The 20487-nt window shown below is 35.4% G+C and overlaps 1 protein-coding gene across 4 annotated transcripts in view; it reads right to left on the bottom strand.

Annotated features, from left to right (window-relative positions):
• Positions 1-20487, bottom strand: part of LOC105258023 — a 328244-nt gene that overhangs the window by 14004 nt on the left and 293753 nt on the right. For all 4 annotated transcript variants that reach the window (XR_003123324.1, XR_002192862.2, XM_020029615.2 and 1 more), the window contains exons 9-10: positions 13231-13324; positions 6666-6863 (exon numbers count right to left, since the gene is read on the bottom strand). Coding sequence is in view for 2 of the 4 variants with exons in the window: in XM_020029615.2 (XP_019885174.2) it covers positions 6666-6863; positions 13231-13324 (292 nt within the window). In the remaining 2 variants the exon portion in view is untranslated. The remainder of the gene's footprint in view (positions 1-6665; positions 6864-13230; positions 13325-20487) is intronic.

Genomic DNA, 20487 nt, shown 5'->3' with positions numbered 1-20487 from the left:
ATTTACAAATACATTCGAACTAAATAATTTAATTTCTTTAGAGACCATATTTGTTAATATTTATTTTAATATGTTTAATTATTAGTAATACGTTTAAATTGCTAAATTCAACATGAATCTCTTTCTTCATCAGGAGATAATTTGCCGCAAGGCATTTTCCTAACTTTTATGAGAGGATCGGCTGCCAGATCTACTTCGCAGGGAGCAATTAAAGAAAACCGTCGTCTTATGTACCGGGTAGCTTCCGAGCGAATAGTGCCAGGCAATGGACCGTGGCCGACTTCCCCATGGGGAAGGAAAACTTATGGCCGTTTCGGAAACGACACGCTTTTCTCGCTCTGCCACTCGGCACTTTAACGGTACTCGTCTTTTATGCTTGACAGTGCACGGCAAACCGTCGGTTACAATGATCTTAAGTCAGACAGTTATGTACAGAGCGAATAATTCTGTCAGATACAATTGAAAAAAAATCTAATATTTAATAATCACGAGAGTTCAGTTTGAAAAAAGTAAACGATAGAAAAATTTATACTTGATTATTAAAGAGATATAAATATACAGTATATATTATTTTATCATTCTCGATGGTAGTTTTTTAAATAATTTAATGAGAAAATATAAATAATGAAAATAATATAATAATATAATGAGAAAAAAATATTATATACAGATAAATTTTTTAAATTATTAAGAATTAAGAAATTATTAATTATTAAGAAAATTTAAAGACTATCAATATTTACCGATAATAATAAATATATTTAATTAAATATAAAATTTATTAAAAGAACGAAAAGATAATAAAAGTTGCATTTATACTAATTTATAACATATTCGTTATTACATAATTTATAACATTTCGTTATGGTGAATTGTGATTGTTCATAGTCTTAAAATTCAGATCAAATTTTGATCAAAATCCAGGACTCAATGTGGTGACTGATAGTTTACCGAGCTGCTATACTTTGAGCTATCGAGCCGATGTGGTATCGCGGTTATTGATATCGCGAGTATTTCGATCGACGAGTCGGTTAGCAATCAAATTGAGTATTAACAAACAGTTCGTGTAATCGGACATCCACAGAACGATAGTCGGCTTAGTGGTGAATCGTTTCGAACTATGGTTGATATTTTTCAAGCTATCTAGTATTGTGCTAGAAATCCGAAATTCTCTGCGATATGTGAAGCAGGTTTGTGATAAAAACATTTTAATTTAATATTGATCAATCAAATTTAATATTGTTAAAACGTTAAAAAATTTAATTACTATTTGCGTGATGTAAAATATAAAAATATACAAAGTAATTAAATTTTATATTTATAAAAGCAATAATATGTAACAATAAAATTACGAAACAGAAACAACTTTTAATGTTTGAAATATATTTTTAATCATTTTTCATAAAATATGAAATTTTATTAAATTAAAATAAAATATAGTAAGAGGTCATAAAGAGTCAATGCAGTTGTAAGGCGTTTTTTAAAAATTATCCATGAAAACGATCACATTAAACGATCGTTTAATGTGATCGTTTTCATGGATAATTTTTAAAAAACGCCTTACAACTGCGTTGGCTCTTTATGGCCTCTTACTATATTTTATTTTAATTTGTTAATTTCGAGAGCCTTTAATTTTGTTTATCTTTTATTTTATTAAATTGATATCACTTATTATTTAATGTGATACCAATTAATATTTATGTACATTAATAGTTATTTTCGAATTCTCTAAAACGAACTTTATAAATTTAACCTTATCAACAGAGTAAACAGATCATTTTGTTTCTTTATCTAAAATAAATCGATTTTATATTCAATTGAATAGTGATTTTTTACCTACGATATAAAAGAGAGAATCTGTTATTCGGTATGCAATCAAAAAAATACGAAAGTGACGATACAGAACGTGTAGCAATCTTCTCTTGCGTCGCATTTTCTATTCCATCTTTCTTCCTTTCTTTCAATCCGCAAATTTTTTGCACTTTTTTTTATTCGTTTCACTTGTATGCCATACACATTAAAAACTGCCGACGTGGCGTTTCGACGTTTTGTTTCCTCACTATTATTCTCTACTTTCGTTCTTATCTTCGCGAGACCGATACGTGAGAAAAATATAAAACAGTAACGGGTGGTGAGAATTATCGTAAGCTTTCTCTCACCACGAACGGATGGAAACCGGCGGAAAATATCCTCGATTCTCTTCTTTTGCTTGCCACTCCGTTCGTTGATATGCATGACGCCCGATTAAAATGAATACGATTGGATAAAATCCTCTGTTCACTACACGAGGATCTGTATAAGGTGATTCAAAGTCTATCTCTTTCAATTTTCGAATAAACGAATATTGATAGTATTTTCATTGAAAAAAATGAAAGCTTGTAAAAAGAAGCATCTTTAATAATTTCTATTAAGTCAAATTAAAATTAATATTTTTACATAAATTAAAAGACACGTCACTATTAATAACAATGACATTAAGTATTTAAGAAATAAAGAATAAAAGATACGTATTAAAAATATTACGTGGAAACACGATATATAACGAATTATAATGTATTTAACTATATGTAATAATTTATTTTTATTCTTCATTTTTATTTTAAAGTCTTAAATTGATTTATCAATTTAAGATTATGGACAAGAAATGCATTATATATTTGGCAAAAGCTTATCATCAATGATATTGAATTGATATTTCGGTTGTATATTTTAATATAATGATAAATTATTTAAATGGCAACTCTCAATCATTTTGTCTATCACTTTTCTACTCGGAAATTCTGGTTTATTTCGATCAACAACTTATATATATATATATATATATATATATATATATATATATATATATATATATATATATATATATAACACGGATTAATATCGACTTATAATATATTTATGCGGATGCATATTCACGGTTTTTTTTTTAGTATAGCATTATGCACCGTCAATTGATACATATTTATTGTTATATTATATATAAATTACCTCTTCTACAATGTTATTGTAAATTTGGTGCTATATAACTGCCGAATATCATGAAATAATCACGTTATGAAATAATCAGAGATGTCGATGAAACTTCAGTAATTTATAAATATTTTTTGAAAGGATTCTCTGCAATAATAATCACGTACGATGATTTTTGTGTAATAATTTTTTTTAATGACAGTCTAAAATTTAATATAAATTCATATTAAATACAATAAACTATAGTAAATACGCTTTTAGTAACTCATAATTTACACATTAATAATTTATATGTGTGCTAATGGAAAAAAGAGCTCTGACACCTTTAATATTAATGATGAGTATGCATATTGCAATTATATTGAAGGCTTTATTTAGATAATATATATATATATATATATATATATATATATGTGTGTGTGTTTAATAGTCAATATATAAATCGACAGAAAATCAAGTTACTCATTCATGAATGCATTCATTTATTAACAGCCGGTATGAAGAAGTAACTCTTCTAGTTTTAAGCTCGGTTAAGTGTTAAATATTCCACCGCAAGTTGCCTCAATTATTGCATTAGGGCGTTAATTAAATATTCCACTGCATACAGTTAGAAATAACAAAGGTAAACCTTCGTTCGGAGACACTCTTCCCCCTTACGTCAGAGGTACCCGCGTAAGATCCAGACGTCGAAAACTTTAAATAATTACCGGGCGGGATTATCAAGTTTCCTGGGGAAAACGCGAACTCTTGGAGGGTGCTGCTATACTCGACTTAAATCTTGAGCGCAAAACGCGCTGGTTGCAGCATCCTGAGCAGTGGCGTAACTAATGTCCTTGCAAACTAAAAAGAAGTAGAAAAAGCTACAAGAAAGATAGAGAAAAAAAGAAAAATCAGACAAACAAGATAAGAAAAGGTAAGATAGAACAAAAATAAAAATGTGCACATAAGAGAAAAGAATGAAAGATTAGAACTGTTTATCTACATGTATTTTATGTTCAATTTTTATGCATTATCATAATACTATTTAAAATAATTGTAAAACTCGAATTGAAGGGCAAAATAATTTTTTATCAGAGATGTACAGCTAAAGAGCTCTGTAAATTTTTTCAGTAGACTTTCTAGTAGACTAAAAATTCGTTACGCCACTGAGCTTCGGTTGAAATAAGATGCGAAGGAAGAAAGAGGAAAAGAAAGAGAAGGAAGGGCGAAAGGGGAAGGATAGATTTACGAAGTCAAGATAGTTCTCTATAGATACGAGTTAATTATTTAATAAGCTGGAAAATTAATTCCATCGCATTTTAATTAGTCCGTAGCTCGGAGAAAGCGGAAAGCTGCTTGGTGCGATCGTTAAGCTAGCATTCAAACGATTCGTCCAAGTGAGTTTCACAAAATGTGCGCATCGCACATACTCAAAGAAGATTCGGTTATACTAATAAACGTCTTAATTTCCGTGAATGCAAAATCCCCAGGAGTGTCTCGCAACATGGCAGAAAATTCGATTTTAGCATACATATTCGAAACTATGTGGCAAATTTCTGAATTTGCAATTTCAAAACCTATGAAAATTTAAATCATAGACACATTGAGAATATATTAATATTTATATGAATTGAGTAATATTTATAAATTTGGAAAAAATTTTATTTGTGTAATTAATAAATTAGAAATTTTGTTGGCATATTTTTTGACACTCTAATTTTTACAATTTTTACTTTTAGTTATTTTACACAGTTATTTTACACAGTTATTGAAGTATAATTTTTTATACAGTTATTCAGGTATAGCAGAAGAAAAAGAATAGAAAATGGAAGTTTACAAAGATTTATTTGAATTTTACGTGTTCATTAAATTAAATTACAACTCGTATAATGTCCGACATCAAAGAAATATTGCGCAAATTTATATATCTCATTTCTGGAGCAAGAAGGTGAATATATTCTAGAGCGGACAGCTCCGTTAATTTTCAGGGCAATGTCCTTGACGATCATTCCCACAAGTGCACTATAGCAGTCCACCCTCCAAAGAAACGACTCTTTATTAGTCCAGCGAGTCCTTGATGATTCTTCGAGATGACACAAAAAGGGACAGATAACAAAAGTAATAGAGAGGGAGTCGTTGAAGGAAAAAGGGGGGCAGCGGTCAACATGAAATAGAAGAAGGAAATAATCCTGTCTCTCAATTTTACGGACCAAGTCTACTTGGTCGTCCGTGAAGACGAAATCAAATTGCAGCCAATACCAAGTCTCGTTCTACTTCCTAAATATTACCGTGGAATTCTCCGCGCATCATTCTTGGTCGAGAGAGGACAATTTCGACGTTCCATACTTTCGAGCATCGGGTAGACGACCGGTTTTCGTCGATTCGGAGACGTCGGAGATCAAGCCGGATGAGTGTGCGTATCAGACAAATGGAACGTGCGAGCTATTGCAATTTCCGTGCAGAATTCCATACGCGACGTGGCTCCGGTCCGCGCTTTGTCTTTAAACTCGATCATAGCTATGAAATGTTCGTATTATCGTGGGGATGTTCTTGACCCATTCTCCTAACGATCCTTCAGAGGACGAAATAACGGAATATTTATTTTCTTATTTGTTTTTTCGTCTCATAAATCGTATCAAAAAGTACTAATAAGTATTATGTATATGTATAATGTAAAACACAACTTGTGCAATCTTATACAATATTCATAATATTTTTAGTGGATTAAATCTTCAGAATTTGCCTTAAATATTTCGACATTACATTACAATCGAATTAAATTAATCCATAATTGTATTTGTTGCGACGCATATTAATCCTGATTACGTGAGGCTCGTCGTGAGCTTAGATGCGATTAGAAACCATGATCTGAAAATCAGTGGAGTTATCACGCATATAATACAGCATTGCTGGCGACGACATACAATTCACCTACCATTGCTGCCCTTCTGTTTGCCGGCATTAATTAATCTAAACAATTATATCTAGCTGCATTGTTTGAAACATCGAATTAATTGCGAGAAATGCCGAATCCTCTCTCATGAGAAAGTGGAAACGCTCGAGATAGTTCCGCGTTTGAATGTTGAAGTAGATTAGGTTCTCTCTGTGAAAGAGACTCTTGCATTTCTCAGCTCGTCTTTTAGAAAAGGGAATGGCTTTAATAATTAAGACAAATTTCTTCGATTACAAATTAAAGTTGCACGAATTAACCAAATAAAAAATCCATTAATGATACAAAACGCATATGTTTATCAAATAATGTTAAATCGAATGATGATTAATAAATACGCATGAATGCAGCCTATTCTGCTATATTATCTAATTTTTGGTTCATAGTTTTTACAGAGCCTTTTTATAATTTTATGTATATCTAGTTTTCTGTGTTGAATTAAGAATCGATCAAAAAATTTAATTTAATTAATTATTTTAATTAATTTATTTTATTTTATTAATTAAAAAAATTATTTTATTAATTTATTTTATTAATTAAAAAAATAATTAATTTATTTCTTGGTAATTTCTTATAAGTGATAGGAATTTCTAACTCATTTTTAGTAAAAACGAATTTGTAATTTAGTCCTATCGAATAAATATACTTCATTTGTAATAGATTGATGCTAAATGGATAACTTTAATTAAAGAACGAAGAAATGTGAACAAGAAGTTTATGCTCATTCACGCGAGGATACTTTGCAACTAATTGGAAGATTACTTACCGTTTGCGTGCGCTGCAAGCAGGTCTCTCAATTGTTGCTGACCGGTGGTCAATTCTACGCAGCTTACCCTGACGCTAAATCTAGCACCGGTTCTTTGTCGTTGTTCAGAAATTCCTCGGAAGAGCCACGCAATGGCGCAAGGAATTGCGCCGAGTGTATGACCAGCTTCCGGAGTTCCCAACATAGTGTGAGACTTGCCTGAATAAGATTAAAAGAGAAATTGTGTTAAACATTGCGAGAAAATGCTTGCTGATTACGAGCGAATGTGAACGTGAGATTACGTCAGAGAGAGTAAAAATGTTTAGCGTTTAAATGTGCAATGTAAATGCAAATGACATAGATAAAAATTCATCGCTACTTGAATTAATTATAATTATAGTTTTACTGGCTGCTTAACTGTTTGTTCCATGAAACTCATGTGTGTGATTTAAATATTTTCCGATATATATATAGTTTCTAAATATTTTTTTCTATATTTACAATTAATATGATTTTCTAATTAAAAATTATGAAAACAAAATACTTAAAGATAATGTTCTAATTAAAAATTATGGAAACAAAATACTTAAAGATAATGTCATAACAATTGGATATTCGTTTTTTTTTGGTCAAGAAAAATAATGATAAATAAAAAATGACATTAAAGTTAATATTTTGAATGATTCTTGCCAGACTGACGGACTTATTGCCGTAGGGATCATATTAAAAACGCTCGTAACCGATGCCGGCTGTGCAACCGATGCATAGACAAACTTCATTGTTGATTGGCATAATCACGATTTTCCCCCTCACGTGTCACGACGAATCAATTCACATGAACGAGTTCGAAAATCCCGTATATATACATAGCTGGCATGCAAGTTGGATGGGTGCAATAATTGCGATACCAGATTTGCGGTCGGATCTGAACGAGCCGTTTAATTTGTTTACTATTTAGTGAACGACAATGTAACGGCTAGAATGACAACCGAGGATTATGCGAAAGTAGAGCGATGAAACTATCGATCGATTATTCTGCTTCTTGGTTAAACGGCGTAAAATAAATATTATTAAAATTAATTTATTAGCAACAGTAACGGAATATAATTTCGGGAAAAAAGGACCAGTTGTATATTTAATAGCGGTTTCAGAGCACGAATTGCGATAATGGCGCATATTTTGCCAAACTTTCGGCGCGAAAGTTTCGGCGAAATTGAAAACCAGGCTCAAACGCTCTTCTATTGATAGAGAAATAAAAGAGCTCTTATTAAAATCATAAAATAGTCCGAAGAAAACGGAGACGACTTATGGCAGGGGGATTACGATACGGAAGGACGAGAGATTGAAGCGAAAGGCGTAAGATCCAGGCGAAGGGAGGCCCCGTCGGCAACGGCGGAATAATGGAAAAGCAGCAGCCGCCGTTGAATCTTAAACGTTATTTAATTGTCTTAATGTAGGACGGTGAATTATGTTGTTATTTAATTAGAAGCACGGCGGAAGAGAGGGTCGGGCCATCTCATCGGTAAGGGACCGCATCTCGAGAACTTTTCTCAATGGCTGATTCCACTTCGGAGAATTCGCGCTTCGTCGGAAAGATTCGAACGAAGGTCGAACCGCAAAAATTCCGCAAGAATTCGCGCTATGCCGCCGCGAGATTCGCGGGGCCACTGACGATGAAGCAGAAAAACAGAACGATAGCCGCTGCATTCTCAGACGAGCGGTACCGACGCTCTTTTATAGGGATACTTTTGAAACGAATGAAAGTGATAATTAAAATTCCACACGAGTACCTTGTTATATGAAAAAAATATCAAATTGCGTGTTTATTATAATGTTCACATATTTTCGTCCAGAAATAGTGAAATGATTTACTCGAAAGTGAAATCTGTGATGAAAGAGAATTTATTCTCTATTTTAAATTTGCATAAGAAATCATCTCCATTTCGCCTCGTGTTCCGATTGCCGGTACATTCTACATAATTAATTTATTGTAAATAAAAGAGATTTAATTTCCATACGTATGTATACATGTTATTTCACAGCGCTACTACGAATTTATGTACGCAAAATTAGCAAGAACTGAATAAATCCTTCCGCGGTTATGTAAAATAGAACCGAGAGAAGCGTGGTTCCTTTGACTGAATCGCTTACTAAGGTTATCATTGTCAAAGCACCGTTTTTGAGAAAGGGATGAGAGAGAAGTTTCGGTGCACCAAGCACGCGTGCTTCTTCCCCTCGTTGTTGCATAATCCACTTTCACGGTCCTTCCGCGATCTCAAAGGGTTCGACGAGGTGTCCGCCGCGCAGGGGTAATTAGGAACGCGCTACAAAGTACAAACGGGCCCATTGTCGTCGCAGTATCTATATGCACTACAACTCTCTACTCGTCCTCTGTCCCTTCGCAAGAAACAAGTCCCGTTGCTTTGAGAGCGCGAATCTCTCTCTCCCTCCCTTTCCCTCCCCCCTTTCCTCTTCTCTTTCTCTCATTCCCTCGTTCTTCTTTTTTTCGACATTGTATCGCTTATTCTCTGTCATCCTTACGTCACCTCCAGGAGCACTTTGCATGCGATTTTTCAGACCGCGGATGACAGATGCACAAATACAATTGGTTGCATCGATGCATCGCGCGTGCGAAATAAAAAATATATTCTGAACATTTTTAAGTTACCAGTTTAATTTAGGTTGTCTTTGCCTCTTGTATGTATTCTTTTTTTCGCAGATTCTGTTTTTTTCCCTAATTTGCATTTTGCTTTTCTTATCCATCTACTATTCTAATTGCGGTCGGTCCTTCTTCCTCGTCTTCTTTTTCGCCTCGAAGGATGAGGAGATGAGATATAAAAAGTTGAGGGAAAATCGGGATATAGAAAAAGGAATGAAAAAGGGAAAGAGCGAAAAGCTGAAAAGGACAAGAAAGGAATGGGAGAGAGAAAGAAAGAGAGAGAAAGAAATGTTCGTGTAGAGATGATCAAAAGCAGTTTGCTCGCGGACTTGCCTGAAGTATTTTAGGAAGAGAGAGGGAAGACACTGCGTGAATTCGTTCGGCTTCTTTTTGCGTGGTTCTTTGTCTACGGTCGTTGGACTCTCTTATCTCTTCGACGCGCTTCCTTTTATTTTCGACTTTATCGATTCCCTTTTCGTACGCCGCAAGAAATCCTGCTCGATTGCGCGAACTTCGACGTTGAAGGCCGAAGATTTCTCAACGCGCCATGAATTATGAAACCATATCAGTTCAGGAACTACGGAAGCGGACTGAAGGACCGCGCTTTAAAAAAAACTGTAAGAGTTTATTTGATTCTGAAACCAATTTTAAAATTGTAATTTTCCTTTATGGACAGTGACATTTTATTTTCTTTAGGGATAACTATTTAGAAAGAATATTTTTAAAAAAAACTCGATACTTTAGAGAGAATATAATTATATAATCATATAATAACTTACACATGAAAACAACTGAATTTTTGTAGTAATGCAATTTCCCATGTTTAATCTTATTTATCGTATTTAAATTATATGAATTTTTACATGTTTCTCTATCAAATATGAAAAAAAATCTTCCAGTGAGAAATGTATACAAGAAACTCAGTGCGGAAATATTATTCCACGAAATATCATTCCATGAAGTTTAATTGGTTCCGACTGTGAGAATAGACGTCTATCGCGTTTTATCAAAACTTTATTCCAATTATAATCAATATTAAAAATATTTTAATGAACATTCTTTGGACGATTTAATGAAAAAAAGAAAATTCACCGACGGATTATCATTCTAATCATACTAAATTCATACAAAAATTAAATTTTCATGCGAATTAGAAAACTCGGCTCGAAGTCGATCTTTAATATACTTGCAAAATTTTGTTGTTAATAACCAAAAATGACATCAGCATCTTTATTTTGATTGTGCAATATTAACGAGACGATTTAATAATTAATTAAGCAATATATGGATAGAAAATACACAATTAATATTTAACAGTACATAAATTTCGCGAACTATATATTATTAATAAATAATATATTTGACTGATATTATACTTTTTCATTATTTAAATGAAATAACCGCGATATTATTCTTATAAGTCATTTACCAAGAATTAATTAATTAGATAAATAATTGTACTAATTGTAATGATTACGAAAAATTAATCGCGTTTCGAAGAATAATAGAAGATTTATAAAAAATTTGTATAGTTTCTTTTCGCTCGAATCTTGCCACGTATATGACAACAATTACATGTAAACACCAGTAGTATGCTTTGAATATATGTATATACTGACTATCACAGGTCTTTTCAGCCTTTATTTTTGCGCGACCTATGACGTGTATTGGCATTGAAACGCGCGGTCGATCTGTTGTCATTCGCGCAGTGAGCTTCGAACAGGCGAGTCGCTCCGTGTATCGTTCCATTAACTTTCACATCGCGTAAATTTTCAAAAGGCAATATTGCTCGTAATATTACTACAAAACTACTAATATTACGATCAGCACGCACGATTAATTTTCATAATAATTAACATGTTAAAATATCGTCGCGACGGTTATTTCAGTTAATGATAGAACGTGATGCATATATCGACTATTTATTAATGATACGTGTATTTCGTATATTTGTGTAATATTAAAATTTGTGTATTTTGTCGATTCGTCGCGTCTTAATTAAACATTAATTCGATTCACGTAGTATCGCGCAGTATCAATGTGATATGTTTTTCGGTTAAGTTACGTTCTACATAATGGACCAACTTCAAGTCGAGTATCGCGATGAAATTTAAACGCATATAAATATGATCGTATTTATTAATTCTGTATTTTAATATCAATCGCGTTTTAATTAATTGTCTGTATTATTTTATTTGTCAAGACATATGTATTTTGCGAAATTTATTCGATTATAATTCGTTATGTAATAGAATATTATCGCGATAAATTTGGTCATATAACCTTCAAGTGTCAAACGAATTGTATTTTGCGTTGTTCTTCGTCGCAATATAATAAAGTGCTTGTCGTGTAATCAACGTCGGTGAAAAGTGATTATGCTGATCGTAATTAATCGCGTTTTCGCGAGTGAATATTGTGTGAGTGCTATGAAGAAACAAGAATTGAAAAAAGGAACTGGAAGACCTGGAAAAGTATCAGGCGACAACGAAATAACATTGTCAAGTAAGCAGTTTATAAATTATTTGTTACTCGTAAAATTAATTATTTTTGTTGAAAATATATGTACACATATATTTCAAGATTAATAATATTTTAGAATATAAATTAGAGTTTAATAATACTTTAGAATGTTTTTTATGCATGTTTTTTTTTCATTTTGCAAGGAAATAAAACATTATAAAATATAAATAAAACATAAAATAAAACATTACTTTTAAATTCTAAAAGTTGCTTTGGCTTAGAAAGCATGCAATGACGCGAAGGGACTCTCTAATGCTGCATTAAAATTTGAAAAGTGCGAGAAAGAGAGTGTCCCAGTGGCATACATTATCGCCATTCCTTCCGCCATTCCTTCCGGTCTCACCTCACTGTTCCTCATTGTCGTTTCTCCTGTCTCTACTTTCTTCCCTTTTCTCACTCTTTTTCCATACCGACATTACCACCCGAGAACATCCTCCCTTCTGTGTACCTTTCACGCATAATCGTGCATTTGCATGCAAACTCGATATCACTACTTAAAATGTAAAACAACTCTGCGCTTCTATCGACGCGTTTCTCGCAGCAGCAGAACAAGGAAAAATGAACAAAAGAAAGAGAACACTTAAATAAATAAAGAATAAGGAATAAAGGAAAAAATTTTCGCGACATTTCTCTTAAGAGCAGATATATACATATCCGCTCTTGAGAAAAATATCGCGAGAATTTGTGTGTGTGTGTGTGTGTGTAGATGTGTGTGTGTGTTCATTTATATATATATATATATATATATATATATATATATATATACAGGGTGTCTTAGTTATCTTCCGTCATCTTTCAAAGACAGATTCCTGGGATCATCTAAAGATGATTTTTCCTCAACGAAAATGTCGCGGCACTAATAATTTTCGAATTATAAGTAATTGGAAATAAGGAGTTTTTCGTAAACTAAGCTTTGTAGAAATAAAATATTAACAAAACCACATTCTTTGATTATTTTAAATAGAGTTTACTTTAGTTGAGTTTTAATTTAAGACTTAATTGCAAAGATATATGATGACAAAAATTGGAAACATGCAAAAAATGATGGCTTTCATTGAAATTTTCGCTGAGGAAAAATCGTCTTCAAATGATCCCAGGAATCTGTCTTTGAAAGATGACGGAAGATAACTAGGACACCCTGTATGTATATATATATATATATATATATATATATATAATATTATTGATATTCTGGAAGATTTATTTCTCGATTCAAAGAGAATATGCGAACCAGTATGACCGTCTTACATAAATAATAAAAATTTAGCTGTAAAAAATTGATATCATTGTTGAATAAATAGTTCGCAAGGATTCTGAATTATGCAAGCAAGCTTGTGATTTATCAATTAATAGTTACTTCATCACTTAGAAGATTTTTATATCACTTGAAAGATTTTTTTAACTTACCTAAGCCAGCATGTCCAAAACAAAACAGACAACCGTCTGTTCCATTGATGACCGCGTGAATTACATCCGTAAGAGCGCTCGAACAGATCTCAGTCTGAAAAGAAACACATACATATTTATACATTATTATACATATTTTACGATCGCAATTATTAAAATTGATTACAATATTTTTTAATCTTTTTCGCACGATAGACATACTAAATTCGTACCGATAATTATTAAATTTCGTATCTCGCGTTTTGTACCTCGATATAGCTTTAAGGCAATTAAACGGACGCGATTTTAATTGCATCTGCTTCGCAATAATACCACGACGAGAGAATGGAAAGGGGCGAAACGTCAAGCCTCTGCAGGACAGCGAGTAGAAGAGCCTCATCCGGGCTCTCGTAAAGTGCTTAAGAAAGCGTGTTGGCGGACCGGGTTTAATAAACGCGTGTAACATCTCCAGAGTGAAAAGTGAGGAGAGATAGAGAAGAGGTAGGAAAAGAGGGAAAAGAGGGTCGCGGGATTATAGGAGACGGCCCTTTGTTTGCTTCTAATGTATTCATAGACTGGAAAAGACTTTTCCTGGATCGCCAAATAACGCTCAAGACCAGTCCGAACTACTCTTTAAAAAGATTCGATTCTTGGATGACGTTCAATCGCCTATTCGATATTTCAAGTATCAATGAGGAGAATAAAGAGTAAGACAGAAGGCAAGACGCGAAAATCGAAGAATTCGTTCGAGAAAAAGAAGTGCGTTTTACGAATCTCTTGCGAAACCTGCCGAAAATCTTCAATGCCGAATCTGTGGCTGATGTATCGCGTGCGATCGATGATAGGATGTCTCTAGACGACTGTCTTTTTTTCACTTCGACATGGCTCAATAAACGAAGGCTAGAAGGGCGAAAGAGATGGAAAAATATGTGTTATGAGAGGGAAGGGGGATTTCTCGCAGTTTGCGGAGAAAATCGAGAGGAAGATGAGGACGTGTCGATGCCTCGACCAAACAAGATTGAAATCTTCGTGGACGAGAATCGGATGAGCCCGAGATGGAAAAAGGGATGCTGAATCTCGTGAAAAAAGAAAGCGCCAGGGGAAGGAGTAGTGTATCGGGGATAAGAAAGGGGACGAAGAGAACCGCACCGGAAAGACGATCGAAGTGGAGAATCGAAGTAAGAAGAGAAACGTCGGAAGGAAAAGGAGAAAGAGGGACCGACCGCTCTTTCCACTTTCTCGTTTTTTTTCTTTCCCGCGGCGGCAAAAGGATAGGGAAATAAGGAGTCTAGTCCCTTTCCCAATATGGTAATACCAATCTGTCGCTGCTCGTTTCAAAGGGGCGGCACAGCGTGTAGCCGCAAACGAGTCTGCCGATACCACCGCAGATTTACATTGACTTCTTGATTCGCGAACAGAGAAACGCTTCTTTCGCCGCGTCTCGATAAAGGAATTTATTATCTAAGAGGGAATTGCTCGTTAATTTATACGCGAGTGATCGCACGCCAATTAAATGGAACCCCGTTAATCATATTTATTTATGAGATCGTCATATTTACTTTGAGTTTTGCAATATGTTGACGTAATAGTTAACGAACTCATATATCAAATTAATTATTTTAATCGCGATATATATATATATATATATATATATATAAAAGTAAAAAGTTATTATATAAAAGTATAAAGTTATATATATATAAATAAAAAGAAAATTATATATATATATATATATATATAAAATTATATATATATAATCTTCTTTTATTTTCTACACTTTTAATTCTTTTCGTTCCACAAAATGTTGACGTAATATTGAAATTATACAATTGACAAGTAGAAGATATGCAAATATTAGGAAAAATATTTTCACTCGAAATTATACGAAATCAATTGAACGAATCAAACCAGAGTTGACCATAGTATATCCGATACTTACAATGGCAACAACAACGATATTCATAATTATAACGGGATCATCTCGAGGGATGTAACGTAAAGCAAATACATTTCGTAGATACCCTCCGTCGCCAGAAATCTCGTCCTTGAACTCCCCGAACTGTCGACATGACGGTTAATGAAATACGTGACCGGAGCCACCATCATAATCTCAAACACTTGATTCCGCGCCCGTGCGACCGGAGAAATTGCGGAAAGGGTTCTTCCACGCTTCTGATGCGCGCGAGCGAGAGCCCATCGATGTCGAGCCTTTGAAAATTTTCACCGGCGAGAGACCACCCTCCCTGTGATGTCCGCCCTCGGGCCAGACACCCGCACGTAATGCTGTTTAACTCTCTCGCTCAGATTTCCGCCGGTTAAAAATGAGTAACAATAGCAATTCACTTCCGCTTTGATGTTCTTTTAATAATCGAAATTCGCAGAATTGATACGCGGAGAGTATAACCGGAAATAGGACTGGATAAAAATTAGTTAATTGTTTGGCCGGTCCTTTGTGTATATTGTCTCTTGTGAATATTTTTTGAACGTATTTTTTTCCATGCGTTATGCGGAGGTTAAAATAAAAGTCGAGGTAACGTAATTGAATGAAAAAATTTATCTTGTCGGTAGTAATATCTATAATAATTATGCTTTAATTTACATAGAATTGATAGCTCTCTCGAAAAATAATTTTCCCGTTGCTCATCAAGAGCTTTTTATAATTCCGGTAACCCTCGCCAATTGAAAGGAATCGGCCGACGCGGACGTGACGTCTCAATCGCGCTCATCTCAAGATGTTTATTTCGAGCGAGGGTGGTATGAATTAAAAGACACTCACCGCGGTGTGACTTACAAGCGGCATCGTGTCGTCGCGCTCGTAGTCGTTTAAATTCAGTTTGCGCGACGCGTTTCGGTAACGCAATATTGGTGCACCGGACCGGAATACCAATCGTACTCGTCGAGGGTCGAATGTACCACTCTCGCAAGAGTACCTTCCGCTTGCGAAGAAGAATCCACGTCGGAGGTCGCTCTCCCGCTTTCGATCTCGCCATCTACACACGCCTCTCCCTTATCGTCATTCCGATGCCTCTTCATCCTTCTCCAGACGCGAAATGTAAAACTCATGTCGAAAGTTCGGAAAGAAGCTACGAGAAACGTTTCACCCTCGTAACGTTGGAGTGGGACGAGCGAGGAGGGGTTCTCTTAATGGCTGGAAATAATCGAATGATCTCCCCTCTGTTCGCGTCGCCGACGAATCTCTTAATTCGCAAGTTTTCCAGATGTCTCGACGGCAATGTCTCGGGGCGAATCAAGGTAACGTCGCTTTGGACATTAGTCGACTTACAAGCGCCGACACTTTCACGGTTCGTCCCTGTTCTTCCAATTTTTCAAATGTATTTGAAACAGTTTCATCGATGATAAGAGGATGTATAAAGATCTTCTTTCTCTTTAGATTAAATTTCTCGGCATTTTTTCATATGACGATTAATATGTAGATAATAAATATCTACATTTTATTAATTTAAAATAATTTTAGTTATTTTAAGTTTTTAAAGATTTTTAATAATGTTATAACAAATATAAATTAATGCTGCATCCTCTTTTTTAATATCTTAATTAAGAAATTCCATTTCGATATAGAACTTAAAAATTACACAAAAAGTAATTAAATTTAGAGAAAAAATGAATCAACATCTTTGATAAGGAAAGCTTGCTCCTTGATTCGAACATCTTTGCAAGAGAATTGCTATTTGTGCTTTTGTAAAAGCGTAAACTAAAGCCTATTGCAGGCAAATTTACATAAGAGCATAGCGTATAAGCGTCTCCGACCAATGAGGCTCCCGGTAAGCTTTGCAATACAATACAGCGGCTTACGTCGGGCGTTTCATTGGTCGACGCGTTTATGCACTATGACGACGTTCTTATGCAAATTTCCGTACGATGCTGCTGATGTATCAATATTAATATAACTATAGAAGCAACGCGCGAAAGAGACCTCGTTAAAGACACGCAATGCCCAGAAAGCGCACAATAATCCTAGAATTAATATTTACTTACGATGTAAAATGCGCAAATTGTACTAAATTTGAATTTTATGTCGCGTTCAAGTCTCCGCTCTTTCCCAAATGTGATTTCATTCAGTTACTATTTTAATATTCAGTACGGAAAATGCTTTTTTCCAGACTACTCGTTCGACGAAAATTAAATATATGCGCTATTAAGCATTGCGCTTTTTCGGATAGCAGGTAATTATATCATCGCTTGTTTGTTTGGATCGTTCAATTCACGCAATAACAAACGCGAGTCACGTAATCTTCTCCTTCGGTGCGATCATGAACGTTAAAATGGGAAAAACGTGCTGAACAGAAATTTTGCTATCAATGGAAAAAAAGACGCGATCAGCATTTTTATAACGGCGAGGCTAGATCATCCATTGTCAGCGTCATCAGACTTTTAACAATCGCGCCAATCATGTATGTCGATTTTTGACAATCGCGGCAAGTTTTCTCTTGCGTTGCGTCTGTGATTTTTTTTTCATATAATGCTTCACCAAAAATAGCAGCTTTTTAATATATTAGCATTTTTATATACATGTATATAATAATTTAATAAATTGATGAAGTAATTAAAAAATTTCATTAGAATTACAGAAATAAATTTGAGAACATTTTAAATATACGATAAAATAAAAACACATGAAATTATTACAATATGTGAGTTTCGTTAACAAGGATATGCAAGACAAATTGTTTTTTATAAGCAAGGCATAGTCTGTAGATGCACCAACATCTATCGCGATGACGCTGTTCGATGAAAACCGTATCAAAAACAAACAGCCCTGAGGGGATGCTTTTCGCCCTCGTATACGAACGACGAGACAGAAGCGGTTAGTAATCGTAGGCGAGGCACGGGAGGACGGGAAGCACAGAATGTGCGAAACACACGCTTGCAGGAAATACTCTCGTCGGAATTTACGAGCCGGTAATTCCAAAAATTGCATTGCGATACACGTGCTTTCCGCTCGACATACCGTGATTCATTTTAACTTATTCGTTTATAAATAATTTCCGCTGGCAATAGAGACATATAAGCACTAAGTTAACCTCGCGAGAGTTCAACGTATTTGCTAGTCAATGAATAATCGAACTGCATTTGATTTGATAGAAAGAGACACCGCGCGATAAAATGATGCAATTTTGCCCTGTTGCGGTGCAAGGCATTAAAAATTTGCGAACTTCATGCTGAGTGCAATCATTGATAATGAGCCGCGCACGAACACGTGTGCATAAAAATTTCCTCGATGTTGACGGAATCCCGCAGCAGTTTGAGAAACTGTGGCTGATAAATTCGAAAGAAGCCCGGCTGCGCAAATAAGCGGAATCCGGTCGACGGTCCGCAAAACGAATAGCGATCGCATTTACATCGTGGAATTTTCGACTCGTCATCGGCGCGTGGCGCGATAACTCCGGGGATAACAACTCGGAAAACTTTTCATCCACCTCCGACGGATCCGCAGAATGGTGCGCTGCAGAGGAACGGGCAGGGGGCAGGGGGCAGGGGGCGGGCGAGAACAGAGGGTGAGAAAGGGTGACAGAACCGGCTCGCGCACGAGCGCCCTTCCGCCGCGCGATGTCGTGAAATATGTCGCGATTTACACGGGAGATTGGCGTCATTGGTGCCTGGGGAGCAAACGAGTGTTGCCCCTTCCTCCCCCTCTGTCCCTTTTCCTAGCGTTATCCCCCGGTTTACCGAATTCACCCCCTGCCCTCGCCCTCTAACCCCTGCGCGGGCGGGAGTGGCTTGGCGGATCAAAAAAGCATTCGCGAAATCCCAGTGTCTGTCTGAGCGATGCAAAATCGAAACTGTGAGACCTCTATCGCATTTCTCTTTATCTGTCGAATCTCAATATTTGTTTTGTTATTTATTCTATCGATGATATTCGATTCTGCGAGAAATCGGTCTTATTACTGATAATCTATTAAATCTATTTTTATCTATATAATTGCATGATATTTTCTTTATATTTTAATCGAATTTGTGATTTAATTATCAAACAGGTAGGACCATTAAATTTTTATTGATTGTGAAACTCAATTATTCCAAATCGATTTTAAGGTGAAAAGATGCGAAACGCATTTCACACAGTTTGTGTAAAAGATAATTTAAGCGTGATTATTGTTTCGGAAACTTCAATTTCATACATCATTATTCGATTCACGTCATAACCAAGTTTATTCCGCAAGAATGAAAGTAAACCATAGTCTATCACGAGCGTCTGTAGATGCAGCCAGGTGCAACGAAGTGCAATGACTATTCGCTCGTCTTCGGCTGACACCTGTCAAACTTCATCAGCTTTACTTAACACCCGGTCGCGCTACAGCGTAAATTAATCCCGCTGTAATATGGAAATACGTCATTCGAGAGGATACGACGGATATCTGGCCGGACAGAATGGGCCAAGAGGCAAGGAGCGCAGACGCAGCTGAGGGCAGGATACCTTGGCCACAGGGCCGTATGATTGGTTTATAGATTACCATGCATTTGCTCGAGAACGGCAGTGACGAGCCCTACGCCGATCATGCTTATTCGACGATACACAATATCTCCGTGAGGAGTGCATTTTAGAGACAACCAGTCAATTCAATTATTATTACAACGATCTGTACGAATTTATGCATGGTTTACAACTATTGAACTATCAATGCAGATAAACAAGAACAAATTCTTAAGTTAAAATTTTCTTATATTAATAAAAATAAATTTGACAATATATTTATATAGGAAAATATTTGAATCGATGTATTTGCACAGAGCAGATGCGTAGAATACATATTTTTGTAATTTATTTTTGAAAAATAAAACACACCCTTCGCGTTAAATTAATATATTTCCAATTCCAAGAACAAAATTGCAAAAATTTGAAAGATTCGACACCCAACTGGCGATTTATTTTCGGGGCAACCGAATTCCCACGAGAGTCAGGAAGCAAGATATCGCGGGCTCATAGGTCTCCCGGTCGCCTCGTTCAATCAGCATACCCTGGCAAATGAGCAATAGATCGGTGACGTGCATACACATCGGCTGTGTGTGCTGCGTACACACATGGACGCGCATACGAACACACGCGTGCGTAATCCACAGCGTGACTATTAGTCGTAAGTCAATAATAAAGCCCTTGTCCTGCCGCGGCCTATAATGGCCGCGGTGAATTATTCTGGTTGGGATGCATTGTCCTGGTCGAGTCTCTGACCGGCTTGGAATTGTCGGCAAAGCACGCACACGGTTGCATATGTGCGTGCCGAATGCGTGGCTGTTTGCGCGTATGACGCGCATAATTGA

Source organism: Camponotus floridanus, unplaced genomic scaffold (genome assembly GCF_003227725.1).
Source record: "Camponotus floridanus strain SB8 unplaced genomic scaffold, Cflo_v7.5 scaffold5, whole genome shotgun sequence".
Taxonomy (NCBI): domain Eukaryota; kingdom Metazoa; phylum Arthropoda; class Insecta; order Hymenoptera; family Formicidae; genus Camponotus; species Camponotus floridanus.
This window is presented reverse-complemented; position numbering and strand designations above follow the sequence as displayed.